This window comes from Malus domestica, chromosome 10, assembly GCF_042453785.1.
Source record: "Malus domestica chromosome 10, GDT2T_hap1".
In the NCBI taxonomy this organism is placed as follows: Eukaryota; Viridiplantae; Streptophyta; class Magnoliopsida; order Rosales; family Rosaceae; genus Malus; species Malus domestica.
The window spans coordinates 32,437,501-32,459,703 of NC_091670.1; the positions used below are offsets into that span (position 1 = coordinate 32,437,501).

At 34.8% G+C, this 22,203-nt stretch overlaps 2 protein-coding genes and 1 long non-coding RNA gene across 4 annotated transcripts; 1 reads left to right on the forward strand and 2 right to left on the reverse strand.

The window, feature by feature from the left end:
• Positions 1-1,230: 1,230 nt before the first annotated feature.
• On the forward strand, positions 1,231-2,393 carry LOC139188424 (uncharacterized). Its single transcript, XR_011571833.1, has 2 exons — positions 1,231-1,399; positions 1,820-2,393. It is a non-coding gene; the product is annotated as an uncharacterized lncRNA (long non-coding RNA).
• Positions 2,394-2,596: 203 nt separating this feature from the next.
• Positions 2,597-5,766, reverse strand: LOC103445810 (sedoheptulose-1,7-bisphosphatase, chloroplastic-like). The gene is made up of 8 exons (XM_070807131.1): positions 5,466-5,766; positions 5,043-5,162; positions 4,649-4,834; positions 4,314-4,395; positions 3,968-4,189; positions 3,495-3,595; positions 3,325-3,396; positions 2,597-3,080 (listed from the first exon to the last, which is right to left on the reverse strand). Exons 1-8 carry the CDS (start codon positions 5,583-5,585, stop codon positions 2,802-2,804), a joined length of 1,182 nt encoding a protein of 393 aa, XP_070663232.1. The 5' UTR covers positions 5,586-5,766; the 3' UTR covers positions 2,597-2,801.
• Positions 5,767-6,228: 462 nt separating this feature from the next.
• LOC103445809 (nucleolar complex-associated protein 3) lies at positions 6,229-13,793 on the reverse strand. Of its 2 annotated transcripts, none has more exons than XM_008384865.4 (13): positions 13,502-13,793; positions 12,843-13,015; positions 12,182-12,372; positions 11,423-11,631; positions 10,876-10,978; positions 10,474-10,637; positions 9,690-9,828; positions 9,126-9,299; positions 8,902-9,035; positions 7,897-8,214; positions 7,380-7,519; positions 7,203-7,300; positions 6,229-6,872 (listed from the first exon to the last, which is right to left on the reverse strand). In XM_008384865.4, the coding sequence occupies exons 1-13, from the start codon at positions 13,666-13,668 to the stop codon at positions 6,363-6,365; spliced, it is 2,520 nt and encodes an 839-aa protein (XP_008383087.2). In that variant the 5' UTR covers positions 13,669-13,793; the 3' UTR covers positions 6,229-6,362. The 2 variants fall into 2 exon arrangements, with proteins under 2 accessions (XP_008383087.2, XP_008383088.2); XM_008384866.4 differs by having other exon boundaries at positions 12,182-12,369; positions 13,502-13,792.
• Between the last annotated feature and the right edge of the window lie 8,410 nt (positions 13,794-22,203).

Consider the following 22,203-nt stretch of genomic DNA (forward strand, 5'->3'; position numbering starts at 1 on the left):
TTAGGGTTGTGGCTCAAATATATAGTAATTAGAGTATTATTTATGCATCTGATATCTTGTATTTCATATTCTCTTCCCTTGAATAAAAAAAAAATAACGCGAGTATAGTAACAAATTGAAAGAGAAATTAAAAATATTCCATTATCATAGGAAACAATACACATAATTTAGTATAAATAGTAGCTCTATGTAATAAAGAGTTCAAAGGTTTAGAAGGATTGAAGCACAACAAATCAAATACCATGGTAGGAACTTACCTGAAAGAAAAGACTAAAACTATGAATTTTCCCAACGCTATAATTTTCAGTGTAAATTGAAAATAACCTCTAAGTTTTGTTTGGAGATATGAAAGCATGAGTTGAAACAAATAGGAGTTGGAAATAAAAAGACTTAGCTTCTAAACATGAGGTATCACTTTCTACAGCTTAGGGTTCCTTCTAACGAGGTACGTGCTAGCTTTAAAAATAAATAAAAAAAAAAAAAAGGGATAATTGATGGTAAAGTACAGTTATGCATCACCTTTGAGGGCCGAGAAGAGTCACAAAAGCATTTCAGCCTCCTTCTGACCACAAGTCTAACTTCCACACAGGTACGTGTTAGCTTAAATATAAGCATATGGTATCTAGTTGTTGTGGTTAACTTCTGATATTGCAATTTGATCTTAATAGTCTTGCAAATTGTGCAAAATCCCCACTAATATTGCAAATAACTCTTAATACTTTTACTAAATATACAAAGTAAAATTTTATTTAGACTCAGTTTTTTCTTGACTGTTCTCTCTCCTTCCGGTGGCTCCTCCATGTATTTGTCGGTGTCTATTTCCTACCCGACTATGTTTTTTTCCCTGATATTTTCAATGAGCTATGAACTAACTAAACCACCAAATAAACATAGGTACCGAGGTGCTACATATAGAATCAAACCACCATCATATCTCTCTGTTCAATCTCCATTATTTCCAATTTGTAGTAAACATTAGGGTTGGGCAAACGGGTCCTGGACCCGCGGGTCGGGGCGGGTAATTGCAAATCGAGGCAGGTACATATATTGTAAATTCAAAACGGGGCAAGACGGGGCGGGTCCATTTAATTAGTGGGGCGGGGCAGGTACAAATTTCAGATAAAATGGGCCCTCGGCCCGAACCGTTTCCACTGGGAGATTAAATCTCCACCGTTCATTTCTTTAGGTTATGTAGAATTATCCAGACACTCTCAGAAGTCAGAACTCTCGACTTCTCCCTCACGATCTATCTCCTGAACTTAACATTTCGTCCCGTCTCCGTCGATCGAGGTCCATCCTACCCACCACTTGACCACCATCTCCAGCGTCAATCGAGGTCCTTCCCACCCGCCACCAGGACGAGTTCGTCGACGTTAAGCATTTGAAGTACAGTAATTGGGTATTGCTTGTTTCTCTCTCTTCTCTCTCTCATCTCTCTCATCTCTCTGGAATGGAAGAGAATATAATAGAATAGAATAGAATGTTGTAATGATTGATAGGATTCCTCTTGCTTCTTTTCTCTTGTCCTGTGTTGGGTGGGTTAAAGAGGAAGAAGAGGGATTGCGGGTGTTATTGGTCTACAGGCACTTACAAAGGAAAATGAGGAGACACATGAGATGAGAAACCCTTTCAGGTTGTTTGGTTTTTTGGGGGAATTTTCCGATATGGGTTTTTGTTTTTTTTTTTTTTTTTTTTTTTTTTGAATCAATCAGTAAGATATGGGTTTTGGTTTGGGGGTATTTGTGATATGGGATTTGTTTGATTTTGACTTGATGTGGGATTTGCTTGATTTTCTGATAGGATTTATGTGATTGTACAGATCCCCCGCTTTCTTTCTCTGTTCTCGTTCTGGTCTTCCTCCCACCCATCGACTGCGTCGAAATCACAGCAGCGACCAGGCTCACCAAATGAGTCACGACTCGCGAAATCACCTCACCATTGGAGAAGACAAAGATTACGAAGCTGCAGATCGAAGAAGACGAAGGGCTCAACTCTATTGCTGCAGATCGGAGAAGACGAAGACTGCGAGGCTCCAGATTGGAGAAGAAAAAGATTGGACCCGTGGACCCGGCCTGAATCGGTCCGTTTCAAACGGACCGGGTTAGGTTCGGTTCCAAAATTTGAAATTCCATTACTCGCCCCGACCCGGCCCGTTGCATTTTCATGCGGGTCCGGTCCGGTCCTGCCAAATTTGAGCCCGGCCCGGCCCGTGCGCATCCCTAGTAAAAATGTTTAGTTTGATGTGTCACGAATCATGATATGGTTGAAAAAACAAAATTATGGATTAGGGCATTGCATATTGGGCCTAAAAGTTGGTTCGAGACCAGTTAAAATAGTCCAACATTTCTGTTATCCTGTTATTTTGCATGAAAAGTACATTGCTTTGTGGCCTTTTCCAACTTTTGCAGAGGTTTTTTGGGTGTCATTTCTTGTGTCTCTGCACAAGGTTGAGACAGACAGTTTTGTTTTCGTGCATTCACTCAATGGGTGGAGGTAAATATATCGTCTTAGTTCTTAAGAAAAACAGAGTATTGTCAATACATAATTTGGGGTAGTAACTCTTTGTATATCTTTTAATTTCTGCAAATAAATCCACTTACTGTAATCCACCTCCATAATTCTCAGAAAGTAATGAGTTCATAGAATGTTTTCAACAATTTTTACTTCTCAATACAAATCCAAACCTTGTGTCTCTAATTTCACAATAACTAGTTGAGATATATATAGCTTCAGTTTTTCCAACAAAAAAAAAGAACATAACAAAAAAAAATGTTGAAATAATGAACAACGTAAAAGTTCTACTAAGCAGCAGCTCCAACAGGCACTCGCTTGAGCCGGGATGATCCATACAAAGTTTCTTCAAAGCGGATAATCTCATTCTTTGATCCATAAGCAACTTGAGTTCGATCGTCAAGGTTAACGACTATTTTATCGAGTACAGACTGATGTCCGTCACTGCTGAACCCTCCAGCATTCTCAACCAACAACCCTAATGGAGCAACCTCAAACAACAGTCTTAGCTTAGCCTTGGTAGTTGGGGATATCACATTAGTGAAGATACCCTTCTCCTTTACAATAATCTGCAGACCAAAATTATGTTTTACTTTTTAGATCGATGCAATAGTAGCTTAATAAGTATAAATTAATAGTAGATGTGTCCAACTCGGAAAAAAATAGATGTGTCACACTGGAGTGACTGTGCTCTCCTATGCACCCAAGTCCAAATCCTCCTCCTCAATTTAGATTAATGTAAAATAGAATAACGCATGTATGAAGATAAAATTTTAACTAAACTCAAACATGGCAGTTGATGTAAGTAAAGACCTGGTTAACATCTGGAACCATTCCTCCAGTGTATCTCAACGTGTACTTTTCTTTCAAATAGTAGTCAATCAACTGGTAGATGAAAATTCAAGAAATTGCCCCATCAGTAAAACATTTTTAACAGTCCTCTGAAACAACTGTAAAATAAAATAAAAGAAATAGGAAATGACCTTGCCGTAGTCAGGGTTGTCAAATGTGGCTCTCAAGTTTCCAGGAGAGAAGAGCTTTCCTTCACCAATTTCTGTGGTCTCCTTAACATGTTGCCATTTTCCTGACCATTGCATTTATAGAGAAAAAAAGTCGTACCCAGTGCACAAGGCTCCCGCTTTACGCAGGGTCTAGGAGAGGTGAATGTCGGCTAGCCTTACCCCCATTTATGGAGAGGCTGCTCCCAAGTCTCGAACCCGAGACCTACCGCTCATGGGCGAAGGCACTTGGCATTGCATTTATAGAGAAATGAGAAAAATTTAAGGCCCGTTTGATAACTATTTCGTTTTAGTTTTTCATCTTTTGTATTACAGGTAGAGGAAAAGTATGTGGGAATCCATGCATTAAGTTCAAAGTTTATAACAGAAGTGAGCTATCAAATTATTGTTCGAGAACAACTTTACATGGAATTTAATTCTATAATCTGAAAACTAACCTTCATCAAGAAGAAGGAATTCGTGGGTGCCGGGGAAGCCTTTAATAGCAAGAACATATGTCGTTCGAGGCCCATAAATTCCCATGGCTGCAGCAACCTGATCTCTTCCAGTTATCCCAGTTAACTTATCTCCTGGCCACACCCCGAAAATTGTCCCCACTGTGAAGTTTGTGTCGACAATGCTGGATCCATCCAATGGATCAAAAGCAACACTAAATCCACCTGTTTATTTTATGTTTAACTTGTAAGTAACCTTCTCAGACTTTCAGTCATCCCTTTCAAAATCCACAATGTTCAAATATTGTGTGCTCAATATGAATATATAAGTCGAAATAAGAGTGCAGACCTTCTACTGGGCCTCCCATGTCTTGGAGCTCAGGAACTTCTTCAGAACAAGCATATTTGCAGACATGTGAGTAAGTTAAGGCCTACATGTTCAAACACATAAATCAATTTTCACAACAGAAGAGAAGCGACTTCTTTTCTGCGAATTTCAAATCATCCTATATATTTGTCATTCTGATACCATGTCAAGATTTCAGAGAGAATTGCCTCGATGCAATTATAAGCTCGTAACATCATTCAATATAAGTTGTATTGAATTTCGTCATGTAACTTTCTAATGTGTGACTTGGCTTTATATTCTTCAACATTACAACATATACAAAGATTGATTCTGACCTCAAAAAGAAGCTTATCAGCAAGCATATCCACAGCAAGCTGCTCATCTCCAAAAGAATTCACACATGCTGTTCCTCCACAAGATGCTGTCCTCACTTTATATCCAATGGTCCTCAATGCTTCCCCCATTGATATCAACAATGTGATCAATTTCTTGTCTGGGGTTGCCTTGGTTAAGAATTCCTCCTACAACCACAAATAAGTTAATTAACAAATAATTCCTCTTAAAGCTCCAATTAAAAAACACCTTTTTGCCTAAACTGGTTGTTAAGCTCTTTTCTCTAAAGCCACTTTTAACTTTTAGGAAATAACAATAACAACTCACAAAGTTCTTTTTTTTTTTTAACTTTTAGGAAATAACAATAACAAATCACAAAGTTCTTTTTTGTCTTACCAAGCTATCACCAATTGCACATTTGGGAACAATTGAAGTGTTCTTTGTCTTCAAAACTTTTAGGGATGACTTTGGCACCATTTGCAATGATTCCCCAAATAGAGAGCTTGTTCTCAACACCTGCCATGCATACACAAAACAAACCCTTTAGTTAACTTCACTCACTGTTTTCATTTGAGCGCCATTTGGGCACATGTCAAAAAACCAAATCTATTAAATAGAAGTCATATGCATCTATTTTTTTACAAGACAATATTCTAAAGAGGGATTTGAATTTGGGTGAAATGCGACAGGTACACTATTCTAACCAACTGGCTTAACCCACGTCTGGATAGAAGTTACTTGCATTCACATGCCAAAATATGTGCATGCAGTTATGTACGTCTATTATATTAATGGCTGAAAACACCAAACAATTAATACCTTGGAATTGAAGGATGGAGAGATGGAAGCAGGAGAGAAAAGAGAGCTTGAATGCTGAGATGAGACATTATTCCGCACTGGAAAAGCTCCCCTGGCATAGCATGCAACACTGGTTTCCATGTTTGAATATTGAGCTTCGAATCAAGCAAGTCTACCACTGCCAGTATGCTTTCTTTGCTCAAGGGTTCTTCCCCGGGGCTTGGAAACTTGGAATAATGAGTTGGGATTGTGGATATATAACCAGCTAATAGTGTTTTGCCACGTGGCACGTGCTAAATTTGGTAAGCTGAGAAAGTGGCTTGGGGTGAGTTAATTAGCATCACTCAAATATCTGTGGCTATGCTATGGTCCCCATGAAGGGATATGGTTGAGACTTGAGACCCCACTTACAAGAAATGTGTTAACTTCACGGGAGCTCCACTCTTCATTTTGTTTGTGTGCTTTACTAGTTGATGGGCATAAGTAAATTTGGAGTTCAACGACTCAATTAGTTGAGGGCATTCATTTTTGTACTCGAGGTCTCGAGTTAACACTATTGCTTGTATCAAAGAAAGAGTAGTTTAGACGTCTTCATTGAATCATTGGCGTTAGACAGTGAATGAAGGAATCATTGGGGCATTAATGAACACCAACATTAGTTAAGACCTAGAATTTAGGATAACAAGTTGGTCTAAATTCACATTAGTCTAAATATTCCAATAACATTTCAACCTTCTATATCATTTTTCAGCAAGAGTAAATGATAAATAGTGAGATGGATAAATTTTGTTAACAAAAAAGCCGAAATATTAATTAGAATGAGAAGAATATGACACATGATTCCAAAATGGAAAGAACATATGGTGAACAATAAGCTCGTACATTTGCCCGAATACAAAATTTTCAAGACCGACAACGTCACTTGACAGTTAACGAAGTTTTCCTTATATTGGTTTTCGGCTTTTTAGTCTTCTTCTGATGCTTATACTCTTCATATAGCTGTATGGATGATGTAGTACTATCTAGCTCAGCCCTCAAACTCTGATTCTCCTTAATGTCACGAAGAAGCGTAAAATGAGCAGAAAGTTTCTTTCTCACATCATCTTCATCAATTGGACTTGTATCTGCAGACGGTTCTATCCCAGCTAATAACGAAGACCCACTTCCTCTTTTTCTCTTGTTAGTTGATTTTTTGATGTCATTTGGTGGGTTGAAAGACTCCGGCCTCTCCAAGGAATAATCCATGAAAGCTTGTTGAGGAGAAATGGTAGAGAGATAAACCTGGTTATGAGCAGTGTTCATGGTTGATATACTGGAAGCCATATTTGAGATAGCTGGATGATAATGCTGGGCGAGAAGATTGAGTTCCCAAAGAACTGAAGCAAGAGCGCCACTTAAGTTGGGGTCTGAAGCATCTGGGTGATATTTCTGTGCATTGGGAGGGAGAGAGGGAGAGAGAGCAGAAGAGTTAGATCAATCAATATAACGAGATTATTAGCGTAATAATTCCAAATGTACCAAACCAAAAGCACATATAATTAAAAAAAAATCATTTATAAATAAAAGGAAACCACGATATAAATCACTTTAATGAAGATTGTTTTTTGAATTAAAAACTTTAATGATAGTTTGTGCCTCTCTACCGTGGATCAGAATTTAGATAAAAGCTACGTTGAATAACAGACAAATCTTGGCTCCAATTTATTAAATATCATGAAGCATGATTAACGGACAAACAAGAGTAGCATGAGAGCTTACTGCGACGGAACCGGACACTGAGCCACCTCCAGCATCATTTTCTAACAGATTCCGGCACTTGACATTCTTCAGAAGAAGATGTTTTAAAGTAACCAAAGCTGCAAAAGATCAGAAGGGAACACGAATAAGCAATCCATGACAAGGCATTGATAGCTTCATTGCTTAACAATAACATACCAGCCATGGACTCAGCAGATCCCGAACATAATGAGAATGTAGCCAAACGCTTTACAAATGCAGCAGCCTTCTGCATGTCATGTTGTCTATCATCACACAGCATCATCTTCAAAGCTTCAGCTAATACTTCGCCCTGATCTCTGTTTCCATAAATACAAACAGTAGAAAAAATGTTTAGCTAAGTCATTACAATAATCATAAAACATAAACTACACAGAAACCCAGAAAAAGATGTGTGCGTGTGCCCGAGAGAGAGAGAGAGAGAGAGAGAGAGAGAGAGTGTAAATTTGACCTAGAAAGCATGCACTTATACTAGTCTCTAAGGTGAAAAATAAATAAACCATCACGGGAAACAAGCTTATCACAACAAATATTTCAATAGAAAGATGCAAACTAAGTTTCAGAACTCCAGCATACATGGGTCTAGGAATCTGGGGATGTTTATCTACTTCATCTAAAATGTGGTAGAGAAATGTTTTACCATAGCAAATTTTGGGATTTTAAGTTTGGTACATACCTTCCAGGCCTATATTCAAGTATAATATTGTAAAGCTGGACAAAGAAGTCCTGAAGATCAACATTTAAGGCATCAAGATTGCTCCTCATCACTTTAAATGCAACAATGCAGCAGCAGAGGCGTTCAGATACAGTCAAGCATTTTGACGTATTCTCAGAATCACCACCAGCAGAAGCTAGCTTTTTCAGATAGTTTATAAGATCCCCCATGAAATCCAAGTCAATTAGATGCGAGAACTTTCCTAGTCCTTTCAGAAAGGGAGCAAGTAAAGGATGGGGCTCAGGTGTACTCGTAGATGAACCAACATTTGCTTCAGATCTGAGTGGATAAAAACAGGAAATTGATCAATTCATTTGAAATCCTAAATATGGAGGAAGTAAAAATGTCATCAACTACCCAAAACCAAATTATAAATGCATGCCACTTTCATATTTATGACAGACTCAAAAACTGAATACATCTCCATTTTCAAATATCACTCTCAAAGCAACCATTACTGCTTGTGAATATCTAGTTCGTCAAAGTAAAGCACATGTATTCAGCGTATTCATAAAGAAGCTTGTTCATGCCATCTGTAAATTAACATAGAAGAACATTCGTGTTTACCAGAAGGTAGAAAAATTATGATACACGAATACGATCAACAATAACTAGATTACTTTAACAATAAATAGCTTCAAAATAACAGAATTATTAATGACAAGCAGAGGAGATGGATCTTATGAAGGACAGAATCAGATACCAAGCTCCCTTATGGGCTTGGCTAAGCACTTAAGGCATATACATTTCAAAATCATCCTCATTGGCTGGGACTTTTGCATTGAATGCAACTTATTTCTTGTCAAGGAAATGTTGTCGGTTATGCTAAGATATGTATATGAGTACATAGGTTCCATACATTATGAGCAATCTGCTCTTTCTTGCTCTAGTTTGTTTTTTAAGCTAAATTAATCTCATATGATATTTCATATTGAAAGTATTAGAAAATCACGATGCATAACAAACCTGGCAGCTGATTGCATTGTATGTTTCAATATACGAAAATATATTTCAAACACAGCAGAAAGTGTCTCTGTCTGCATTCCTCTCCGCTCCATAACATCTGGGGCAAAAGCAACAGCCTTGTAATCGGCAACAACCTATGTATACATTACAAATGTCAACATGTTGAGGAGCAAAAACACTGAAACAAGCACAAAATCAAGAAGTCAATGAAACAAATAAAACACCTCCTCTCTTGTCTTCGCCAATAATTCTTGCCTACTCCGTTTCTTTTCATTTTCCTTCTGTTGACGAGCCTCCTCATAATGCTTCTTTTTCTTACTTTTCTTGCTTTGGGGTTTAAATTTCTCATCTCTTGCAGCCCTCCCAAGGTCCTCATCAAATGACAGAGACAAGAAAACCTGCACAAATGTTCAAAACAATAAGCATAGAAATTGACAACATGGATCATGTAAAGAAAAATTACCCATGAAAGGCCCTCTACATTTGCTAACGTAAAAAAGTAAAGCTCCGTTTAAACAAAAAAAATAAATCTGCCATCTAGTTGTCTGAACATGGAGTCCAAGGGTAGATGACAGCCATAGCAATGGAACTAACACCCATATCTTAAATCCGTACAATTACAAATTCATAAACATCTTTATGGCTAAGTTCAAGGTTATTGTTATGAAACTACAGCATTGATCATATTTCTCTTTAGGAAAGGCAAAACAATCCAGAATTGAGTCAATCAGCCAAAAAAATTGGCATAAACAGAAACATAATTAACAATTAGAAAAGTTATCACATGCCTCCAATGAATCAGGGTGCATTTGGCAATTCTGAGCTTTCACATGATTTGCAATTAATCGAACAGCCTCCACAGTAGCTTCGCCATTATGTTTTCCCTCATTTGTAAAAAGTGATTTTACGGTTGAACAACATAGTTTCCTGTTATCAAGTAGTTCACAATTAGATGGATGAAAGAGTGAAAAAGAAATTTGGGTATGACTGTTGACACACTTATCATGTGAGTAAATAAGCGACATGCATTAACCCAGACATGAGCAACATGTGTCGACTGGAATCAGCGACGAGGTATTCTCTCAACTTCATTATGAAAACTACAACACATCCATACATCTGAATCTTTTCTATGTCTACATATGTATATTTTTGCATTCAAATGTATCTGTCATTAATATAATTATGAAATAAGAATCATGTCTTTATATATATTGACAAAACTCATTAATACCCTTTAAAATTTTAAACTCTTATTACTAAGTGAATGAAGGTGTTTCAACACCCATGGTTTTTTCACAAGTCCTTAACCACAAGCTTACAAACCTTTATGGTTTTTTCAAATAAAAGTAAAATTTAAAATTTAAAACAAAGAACTCGTTTCCACTCAAAACCTTTTCTTAATCCTAAAGTATAATAAATGCTTCTGATGCTCAATTCTAGAGCTCATAAGTGGATTCCAACTTTAAGACACTCATTTTCCAAATTCTTGTGTCATCCATCAAAGGCACCTTGTAAGTTTAATTACACAAAGGACAAATTAGGGATTAAAGAGTAAAGATCGAGCAAAACCTTACAACATCATCTGGGGAGCCTATGTTTCTGATTACAACACCTAACAAGCTCTCCCGGAAATTGAAGTGGGGTGCTGCCTCAAGCAATGTACAGATACAGCGAAATGCAACATGTTGAAAAGAGGGCTGTTTTTCTAATGCTGCCAACTTCTGCAGGTATGCCTGAGAATGTGCATTAAAGGAGAAGAAAAATAACATGATTCATAAGTATAACTTGTTTAGTTGCTACCATACACTATCACAGAATATTGAACCAGTACACTTAAGCGTACAATCAGGTTTCACTAGCTTAAACAAAGGGGTAGCATATCCACTAGAAAAAACAGAATTAAGAAACAGAAATCATAACAACACTCAAATGCTAATTTGCCATCAAGACTCCATAGAAAATATTGCCAACCTTGTACACAGATAGCAGTGTTGATTCATAAAGCCGCATTTTCTTAACATCCTTTGAAACCTTCATTTCCAGCTCCTTCTCAGTAGGAAGCCTAATCCGGTATCTGCAATACATGCAAAAATTAAAAAATCAAGTTCAAATCCAAAATTGGAATGCAGATAGAAAAGATGTTGATCATGAATAAGCACAATAGTTTGCAACCCGAGTTTCATGCTTCAACACAAACACGGAGTGTCCAAAAATAACACCCAGACATATAGTACAAGTATGTATTTTTAATTTTAAATATTAGTACATATTTATGTATATTCAATAAAACAATATTCTTCCAATGAAGAAAAATATGAAAAGAAAAGAAAACAATAAAAACCAACATAGTAAACAAAAACATCAACCCTATATAAGTTTCTCAAGAGAAATCAATAAAATAACAGTTGCTTTTCTCTGAAGGCATTTTTCCCCCAAGGACAAGGGAGTGTTAGAAATTGATCGGCAACAACTTCTATGCAAAGCAACATTTCATCATTGAACAGAACAGTGGTCCTACCCAGGAATAATGTCTTTAAACACAGCCAACAAAGATAGGAGTCCAAGTTTGACTATTGCATGATTATTATCTTTACACATTTGTAACACCTCCTTCAAAGATTTTATATTAGACTCTGGATCAGAAAGCAGCGCCATCCCCAGCTCTGCAAGTTTATTCTTCTTACTTTCAAATGCTTCTTCAGCTGTAAGATCTTGTTTAACCTCAGCCTGAACGAAGAAGAAAGGTTACTTTACGTGAAACACATAAAAGAAGCTGAAGAGAATTAAGTTATATCCTCCATACCACATTATCAGATGAACCTTATATTCAAAATAAACAGATATAATTAATACACAAATAACTTCATTCACTATTACCAACTCTAGTCCTTCGAGGCTGACAATACACAACTCGTAACTTCTTTCTTTCATGCCTTATTATTTATTCATTGAATGAAACTTCAAATTTGAATACATATTTGATGAGCATGTAGAAATCTATATAGAAATTGGTAAATGGACAACCCCGGTAGATGTACATCATTACTTTGTCACACGTGATTATCTTGATTAATGTCACATATTGTAACATAAACTTACAGAGCATCACCATTTCTTGAGATATATTGGATTATCTCCCCTTTTCTTTTGAAATATAAGTTCTACTATTTCAGGTTATTCATTGAACAAAGTATTATCAAGACAGTAGATGCTATACGTATATCCTTAAAAACATCAGGAACATAATAGAAGAATAGCTAGTCCAATCAGATGATACCAGCACTGCTTCTTGCAGAGTTTGTTCGACTTCAGGTTCAGCATTCTTCCCTTGTTTTTTCGCCTCTTTCTTACTTTTCTTGAGCTTTGCCCTCCTTTCAGCCTTCGTCAATTTAACTATGCCTTTATCTGCGGTGCCACTGGTTTCCTCTTCATTGGGATCATTCTCGGATAATTTTGGTGTCTTTGCTGCTGCACCACAAATTTAAACAAATCACACTCAGGGGTGGTTTGGGAGTGAGGTGCTTAAAAAAAAAACACCCATGAAAAAAAGTTGTGAGGGTTTTAGGTGTTTGGTAAACAAAAAAAAAAAAGGGCTTATTTTGGAAGCTGTTGTGAGAATAAGCTGAAATCAAAGGAAAAAGCTGAAGCTGCTATTTGCAGTTTTGGAAAATTGGCTTTTTTTCAAAGCACACGGAGCTACAGTGCTCCTTTGATGAAAAGACCCACTATCAGACTGCTTTTTTTTCCAAAAGCACTTTTACAAAAAAGTTTACCAAAGACTCTACTGATTTATTTCACAGCCGCTTATTCTCACAGTAGCTTTTTTTCAAAGAACAGCAATACCAATCCAGCTCAGTGTACATCCAAACACCATTCAAAGACAACTGCCCCACTTCACATTTTTCCAAACTAGAAAAAAGAAAATACTAATAACAAACCTGTTCGATAGTAGAGTTGTCCATCTAAGGTTTTAACAGGAAGGGCATCTACACGATCAACTTGAAGCTCAGTATCCTCCTCTTTTTCTTTCTGCAAGGATTTCCTTTTTAAGCGCTTTTCATAAAAAGCTTCCAAAGCATCCTCCTTCACATCGGCAACCCGGGTAACATGCCTTTGTACAAACACAAAGGTCAATCAGATGTTATAACGAACACAAAACTAGAAATCAAGAGAGAAGAATCAACAGAATGTAACCACTAAACGCCTTCACTGACAAGTATGAAAAGATTGACATAACTTGCAAGTTGCAACTGAAAAACAAAGTCCTTTCTCAATCATTCCAGTTTTAAGTTAAAACCCATTTTTGAATTGAAATATGCTACAATTGTAAAGCTCCACTTCGCAGAACCAATAGAAGAAACCCAATTCAACTGATTATTTACTAATTCAAAACTTAGTAACAGAACCAACATTATCACTCAGATAGCCAAATTTACAACGAAAAGAACACCTATGTTGCTACGAACAAAAATGAAACTAAAATTTTCAAAGTATAGACCCAGTCAATGAAATTCCATATAATATACCATCATAAATGTATATATAAAGAAAAGTAATCAAAGGAAATTAACCAGTTAATAAGATAAAAGGAACGAACTTGGTAATGGATTGGGTGTCCAAGGTGGAGAGGAAGCCAGCGTATTCTTTGTTCTTGTCGACGAAGTCCTTGTCCTCGTCGGAGATTTCAATTTCGTCCTCTGAGACCTCCGGTGGGAGATCAGGAGGTAGAATAATTTTCTGCTTTTGCCTCCTTTTCGCCCCCATTCTGTACCTAAAACCCTAACTGCCTGCTTCCTGGTCGATGATTTTGGGGATTAGGGTTTTGTGTTTATCAGTAGGGTTTTAGACAGTCTCAGAGATAGAGAAGGTGAAGATGAAATCTCAGCTGGTTACACTGTGGGCCCAATTTTGGTACTTGTCTGCCCATTTCTTATTAGCTTGAGCCCACTAAAAAGGGTCCATTGGAATTTTAGTACATTTGAAGATATGGGCTTTTAGGTTGTAGAGTATGTGATATGGCCAAATTTTTGGTGGTCATGTGTAGGGTGGGTGCGAGTCGAGCTAGGTTCATTTTTGGTATGGTGGATTCAGACTCAACTTGTTTTTTGTAATCGAGTCCCAGTTGGTCCGACTTTATGTATTTTTATAAATGGAACCGGTTCATTGGATTTGTTTGATACGGTCTTGTTGCCGTAGTCGAACAGATCTGTTTTCAATCATATGTGGAAAGAGAACCTCTCCCGATCTTTTCAACCAAGGGCACCGGATGAAGTGATCCGGGTCTTTCAAATTTTATTGAACGGCAAAAAATTATTACAGTTTTTAAGAGGTCAAAATAGGTGGGCCGTTGGATGAAATTTGAAAGAGATCATGAGATCTCTTTCCATCATATGTAAGTATAAAAAAAAAACAACAACAACAATATAAAAATGAGACTAGAGAAATTAGCAATATAATGGATCAGTGATCATGATATTTGATAGCAAAGTAGGAATCTAAATATTTAATGATAGTGATACTAACACTACTAAATACAAATATTTTGAAAGGAAAGGGAAAATTGAAATTTGATGGTATCAGTAGCAGGCTACAGATCATGGTATTCCCAAAACCCCCAGTGGAAGCATTGTTATGGGAAAACTTAGTTTTAGTCTTTTGCTAATCTGAACAGTTTGCTTAGTGCTTATCCTTAAAAGATCTGGGCCCGGTTACCTGCATATAAGAAATATGGACTCGGTTTACACAAGATGGGGCTAACTCGAATCATATTGAAAATTAATGCTGAGATATAAAGAGATGATAAAAATTAATGTTGAGTAGAATTTTTGGTGATAATGACCATTTAATCTAGTTAACTTTGTATGGACTCGGTTTTACACAAGATGGGGCTAACTCAAACCGTATTGACAATTAATGCTGAGATGTAAAGAGATGATAAAAATTAATGCTGAGTAGAATTTTTCGTGATAATGACCGTTTAATCGAGTTAACTTTGTATTCATTTAATTTAGAAGAGATTTTGAGCTCAAGTAAAATGAACGAGGTTTGCTGCATTTAAAAAAAAAAAGTAATAAGGGTTGCTAAATTTCCTTATGACTAAACATAATGAGATTTTTTTTTAAAAGGGTTTTTATTACAAATGGTTCTTGAGATTGATCAAACTCATTATTTTGGTCCCTCACTTTCAAAATCAATCAACATCGTCCCTGACATTCACTACCCCACATTAATTTGGTCATTCTGTTAAGATTCCGTCAACTATTTTGTTAGTTCGTATGTAGAACCCACGAATCAAATAAATGGTGACGTGTGGATTACACAAAATAAGGGTTTTTATCGCAAATTGTCCCTGACATTGATCAAACTCCTCATTTTGGTACCTGAGTTTCAAAAATCGATAAATTTGGTTCCTGACTTTCACTACCACACATCAATTTAGTTATTCCGTTAAAATTTCATTAATATTTTTCATTTGTGTGCGGATGTGGTCCCACTAATCCAATCATATGGCTCCACGTGGATAACTATAAGAAACTTTTTTTTTTTAAGAGTGAACCAACAGACGGGTATTCCGCGTTGACATTTTCTCGCATCCCACACCCCCAATTGGAAAAAAAAATCAGTCTAAATTCAATAAAATCAAATCCAAATTCAATTCAAATTTGATAAGATTATAACCAACTAGAGAGAATGAAGAGTGAGTTCAGAATGCCAAGTACTTTAGTAGTGTCATGGTGCCTTCCTTTTCTTTTTTAGCATACCCTGATGAAGACGATGATGATTTTTTTTTTCTTTTAGTTTTGGTTTTTTAGTTTTTTATTTTACTTTTAGCTTTAAATCTTAAAAAGAAAAAAAAAGCTTCTTGTAACTAATCTACGTGGCGCCATATGATTGGATTAGTGGGACAAAAAATATAGACGATACTTTAACGGAAGGATTAAATTAACATACGGTATTGAAAGTTATGGACCAAATTTATCAATTTTTGAAACTCATGGACCAAAATGAGGAGTTTGATCAATGTCAAGGACCATTTGCAATTAAAATCCGTATTTTGTGTAGTCCACATGTCACTATTTGATTGGATTTGTGAGTCCCACATACAAACTACAGAATTGTCGGAATGACCAAATTGATGTGCGTTAGTGAATGTCAGGGACGACATTGATTGATTTTTAAAATGAATGACCAAAATAATGAGTTTGATCAATCTCATGGACCATTTCTAATAAAAATCTTTTAGAAAATGAACCAGCTAATAGTGAAATTACCATAATCTACTATTTCTAGAGCAGGAATGAATCAGACCCTATCTTTTTCCGTTTTGGGGTGTCACTATCCAAGTAGTTTTTTATTATTATTTGACTAAAGATACGAGGTTTATTATATATAGACACAACACAAGGAGTGAAGAACTCCAACGAAGTTTTTGTTTTACTGTTTAACAGATATTATTCATGATATTTGAATTTAGGACGTAATCTCAAAAACGTAAACTCCGATGTTGTTTGTAACTTCCAAGTAACACAAGTTTTCATCGCTGCAACTTAGTACTTAACCTTTGAGTTGTCCATTTCGTTGGCGCGCGCACCCACACGTGCATTTTCTCGAACAAAAAGTGTGTTTAAACACCACCACATATTGACATGAGAGAAGAAGGCCTTGGGTTGTGTTGTCTGTTGTGGTCCATTTCTTCATTCATTCAGATTTAATGTTGTGTTTTGACCTTTCAGCTCCTGCCACTCCCTCTTTTATTGATTGTAACCATAAATTCCAAGTCTCATTAATGTGGAAGGTTTTTTTTGGTGGAACTAATCCAATAATGTTGATGCTGACACACTAAAACTATATTCAATTGGAGAAATTAGGTTCTCATCCTTCCTTTTGCTACTTCTTTGATCAAAACCTTATTCCTTTTCATTTTTTGACCAAGGTCCTTGGTATTAATAACATCATTAATTATTTCAATAATAAAATATTTTTTATTTCTAAATATATTCACTTAATGTTAAAAATGTTACCATTAGTATATTTAATATTTATGGCTAAATTTTTTATCATATATTTTTATATTTAGTTTGTACCATTTTTTAATTTATCTTTTTTTAATTTGTACCAATTTTCTTTTCAGTTTTAATTTGTACTCATATATTAATTTTTTTTGTGCCCATATTTTATAAAGTTTTATTTGTATTTGTACCCATATTTTTTTATTTATTTAATTTGTACCCATTTTTTATTTTGCTAAATGTACCCATGCTAATTATATGTACCATTCATGTAATTTTTTTCAAATTTTTAATCTTAAAATGTACTCATTATTAAATATACCAATTTGTTATATGTAAAATGTGCCTTTTTCTATATAAAATATATTCAATTTTTTTCTAATCCATTTTTAAACTTATATGGGTACATTCTTTTTTATTTGATTTGAGAATGTATCCATGTTAAGTTTAATCGAAGAAATTTACTCATTTTATTTAGCCTAATGTCTTTTTTTTTTCTTTTTTTTTGTGATTTTGAAGAATGTACCCATGTTTTGATACACTAATTTGTTGGTTAATTTTTTTATGAATGTACCCATGTTTATACACACACACAATAATATATTTATATTTTAATATTTTTAATCCCACAAATTATGGTTTTTTTATTTAAAATCTCATTAATACAAACAACTATAAATTTCAATTTTTAATTTTTAAAAAATATAGTAACGTACATAGAAATAAATTATCACATTAATTTCAGGGACTTGGATCAAAAATTGAAAACCAACAAGGTTTTAGTCAAATAATATTCATAGTTAGGGACCGCATCCAAAGTCTCCCTATTCAATTCTTCATGAATAGTTCTTTGTTCATGCGACCGGATCTAGTCAATCAGATTAGAATCGGAGATATTGAACTCGAGTTTGTGAGAAACTCTCGCAGCCACCCTAGCTTTTTAATTTAAGCCCATATGAATTTGGCATGTCGTCTCCTTCATTTTTCTAAGATCATAGCGTAACCCAGATCTTTTTCTTTGCCTTTTATCCCCATTGATGTTGTTAATTTCTGATGTGAATTCGGCAAGTCATCTCCTTCATTTTTTTTTAAGATCATACAGTCTCAGGATCTTTTTCTTTGCCTTTTATCCCCTGAACAGAATATGCAAGGGCCCTTTTTTTAGGAACTTTAACAAAAAGCTCTCGGTACGGTTCATTTTAACGAAAAACCACATTTTTATACTAAAAAGTCAATCCTGATACTATTTATTTTACCATTTATTTTGTCCTTATCATTAAAACTTAAAATTTTCAAATCATTTTTATTTTTATTTCTTTTCTTTTTTTGGTGGGGGGGGGGGGCTTGTCCGGAAGCCTGTTTGATTTGATGATAACTTTGATGAGGGCTTATTAACTTTCTTTATTTGATGATAACTTTGATGAGGGCTTGTTAACTTTTTGATGCGCGCGCGCGTGTGAATACTTGAATTTTCTATGTGGGGAAAAAAAGAAAAAAAAATACTCATCTTTTCCCATTTGAAAGTAATCTATAAAATCAACGATTCATTTGAAAATCAATTCTACAAAAATTGTTCAAATTCGGAATTATTTAATCATCTAAATATTTTAAATAAGTGGATGACACTTATACTGTTAATTTGTTCTATACATTTGAATAATTAAATAATTTGTCAATTGAAATAATTTTTTGTCAAAATGCATTACTCATAAGGGGGAATGAGCTTATCCCTTAAGAGGGAATGCAAGTACTATCCACGAACTAATTCAATGTGTTTTTAAGTTGCATTCGATACAAGATTTTATGGATCACCAAATAATTGTTTAAGAGTAATGAGACTAATTTTTTTATAAACCAAATGATGTGGTTGTAGATGATTTGATAGTGTCGATTAACGTGTTTGTTTCTTATTAGTAACACATCATTTGGTTTACAAATTTAGTCTCTCTAGCAATTCCTGACATTCGTCAAATTGTTTAGTCATTCATATGCATAAAACAAATAGACGGTTCATCATGAGGATACTACCCACTCGTTTGAATGTGCTTTTAAAATGACTAAAAGTGCTTTTAGAGAAAATGTTTTTGGGTTCCAAAAGTACTTTGAAGTGTTTTCTACAAGAAACACCAGTTATGTGCTTATTAAAAAAAAAACACTTTAAGTGTTTTTCCAAGATTTACTGACATTTTGCCTAAGGATTGTTTCCAAAAACATATTTACCAAAAGTACTTTTAGTCATTTTAAAAACACATACAAACGAGCTCTACTTGTTACCAAAATTGTTGATTGGTTTGACACGTATGGATAACTAAATGGTCTTTCAATTGAATGATTTTGCATATATGATCTTTAAATGATGATAAAGAGAATGAAAAATTGCAATTATAATGTTTGTACGGTAAAAATATGTTAATCATAAATGAGGGATAATTAGGTTTCCCATAGAGAGAATACAAGCATTATCTTCTTTTTAATTTCTAATAATTTTAGAAACTCTGCATGAGTTTTACGTTGTAGTTCGTATTTATGTAAGTTTTGTGGTCTCCTTTGAAACAATGGGCATTCACGCCATTCTCCAAGCATCCTATGTGAAACTAAAAAACAGAAGCTCAGTTGGCCAATAATCAAGTGAGTCCATCAACTCATGAGTTTAATTAGTTTTATTTTTATTTATTAATAAATCCAATAGAAACTCTCCCATATCATATACTCTTCCAACTCTGACGTATATTATAGTGCTATTTCACCACTTACCTATCCTATTTTCCTACCACATTGTAAAGAGAACAATGTAGACAAAACTACGAGGCATCGACGAATTAGGCGAGTCAAACTACACTAGTTTAAGATTTGGATTACTACTATAGTCTTACTTTTCTCACTTATAATCTCAACAAGTTGAATATCAGAATATGCAACGAACTAACTGAATATAAAAAAACTTTATTAAATAAAGAAATATGAAATTGCCAAGAAGGCTACATGAACAGTGATACAAAAAAACCAAACAATAAGTAAACCTAAATAATAATATTTTTCAACACAACATGCGTTATCGTGGTTATGTATTTGCACTTCCCCTTCCTCGAGCTAGAAGGGGTTTTTCAATTATCAAATATTACGCATGCCTTGTTATCAGATTTCATATGACGCACGCATTCAAACTAATTACAATTCTACTCTACAATAGTGTAGATAAACAATCTACGAACAACATTTTTAACAATCTAAAAGAACATCTTTAAAGGAGATCTCAAATTTTAAACATACTTAAACTTAAAATTTATGTGGCAGTTTCATCTTTGTTTTTTAATTTTATTCTCCACCGAATATGTTAAATTTAAACAATTATTTATTACATATTTTGACACATCCCGACCCGGAATGTCCACTAGGACTCCGAATCGAGCTGTGCTGGCAACTCCGAAGTTAAGCAAGTTCGGATGAGATCATTCCTAGGATGGGTGACCCACTGGGAAGTTCTCGTATGAGTTCCTAGAAACAAATCTGTGAGGGAATGGTAAGCCCAATAGGACAATATCGTGCTACAACAGAGTCGAGATTGGGATGTGACATATTTACTTTTCATAATTGTAATAAGTATTTTTAGAACAAAAAAATAGTAAGAAAATGATAAAAATTATTTATTAATAACTACAAATAGATTTGAAGTTGTTGTCCACATTATGCCACATAGGAATTCGCATTTCGGTTGGAATACACTAGTGTTGTATTTTTCGACTGTTATTGCTGATGTGAATTTTTTGACTTTTCCTTGGAGACGCTCTAATACATCAGTCTATCTGGAAAAAAGAATTCCTTCTTAATGAATGAAAAAAGTCCTATTGTTTGAATAATTTTTTTGCTTATGATCTTTTAATGATAATAAAGATAATAAACAGTTCATGTTATAATGTTCGTATGGTGAAAATACATTAATCGTAAGTGAAGAGATAAGTAGGTTCCCATGAAAGAACACAAGCATTATAATTCTAAAAAAGATACAAACTACGTGAGGGTTATTTGGCGGTTTATATTAAGTGAACGATATTGTTGTTGTATCCAACTTTTAGGATATATTCTTAATACATTTTCACTTATATTATAACACGTGTTGTATCGTCTTATGGTCCGAGGATACTAAAAAATCTATATCCTCAAAGAGAACTAGGATTAGTTGGTTGGGTTAGGTACAACTAGAGAGCTATATATATCACTCAAAGTTGAAATGCACTCACGACAATATAAGGATTCACATGAATCCCAAATGAGTCCCACTTATTATAAATAGTCAATATATTTATGTAATCCTACCAACAAGATGTATTTGTATGGAAGATGTTTCAATTTTAACCTAGCCGGACCACATTCGAATTTTTGCACCTGGCCATAATTTAAATTCTTCCCCTAAGAAAGATGGATTAGGGTTTCAAGTTTCAACCCAACAAAAATGAGAAAATTTTCAATGTGCTAAGAATACGACTCAAAATACAAAGTGTCATAGTACAAGTGGCTGAATTTTTTTTTTAAGCTTTTAACCAATTGTATTATTACACTTAATGTACGATACTCGACAGTGTTTCCAGCACACTGTTTTCTCCACAAAAAGAACTAGTTATCTGTATGTGAAGTACAGATCTCAAATGGTTGCATCCATGTGTGTAATATGTATATATTATACTGTGATGATAACTTTGGAATTATCCATGCAAAACATGTAGCATGAGAAAATGAATAAATAAAATAATTAAAATAAATTGTGACAAGAAGGTTGGTAGGCAAAACTTGAAGGAGTGTGATGAAATTAAATTCTCATTGAATGTCCGTTAGGTATATTAATGAATTGGTCTACTAAATGCCCATAATTAGCTCCACGCAGGAAGCCATTAAACGATATCACTTTGACAAATTGTAGTTGAATGCTATTTTCAAACATTTATGGGACACAACCATATTTTTTTGACATCACTATCCCTTATTTTAATAGCTGTTTGACCCCGAAACTCTCATCCTAGTTGAAAATTGACCCTTGGAATATTATTTTTTTGGTAAATACCCTCTTGAACTATTTGAAATCAGCTAATTAACCCATAATCATTAGATTTGATGAAATTTCATCAACTTTGTCGTCAAATACTGGCACAATTTTACCCTTTAGAGTGAATCACGTGTGGTCATGTGCCAGTATTTGAAGGTAAAGTGGATGAATTCTCATCAAATTTGACAATGAGGAGTTAATTGACTGATTTTAAATAGATCAGAAAGTTAATTTACCAAAAAACAAATAGTT

What these genes read in the sequence shown, in the direction of transcription:
- LOC103445810 (XM_070807131.1), bottom strand. Translation starts at nt 5,585, where the DNA reads ATGGAAACCAGTGTTGCATGCTATGCCAGGGGAGCTTTTCCAGTGCGG. An exon ending in ATTCCTTCTTCTTGATGAAG is followed by an intron (nt 3,596 to 3,967) that starts GTTAGTTTTCAG and finishes TGCAATGGTCAG; the next exon opens with GAAAATGGCAACATGTTAAG. An exon ending in TGGTTCCAGATGTTAACCAG is followed by an intron (nt 3,081 to 3,324) that starts GTCTTTACTTAC and finishes TTTGGTCTGCAG; the next exon opens with ATTATTGTAAAGGAGAAGGG.
- LOC103445809 (XM_008384865.4), bottom strand. Translation starts at nt 13,668, where the DNA reads ATGGGGGCGAAAAGGAGGCAAAAGCAGAAAATTATTCTACCTCCTGAT. An exon ending in TGGCGAAGACAAGAGAGGAG is followed by an intron (nt 9,036 to 9,125) that starts GTGTTTTATTTG and finishes ATGTATACATAG; the next exon opens with GTTGTTGCCGATTACAAGGC. An exon ending in ATCTGCTGAGTCCATGGCTG is followed by an intron (nt 7,301 to 7,379) that starts GTATGTTATTGT and finishes GATCTTTTGCAG; the next exon opens with CTTTGGTTACTTTAAAACAT.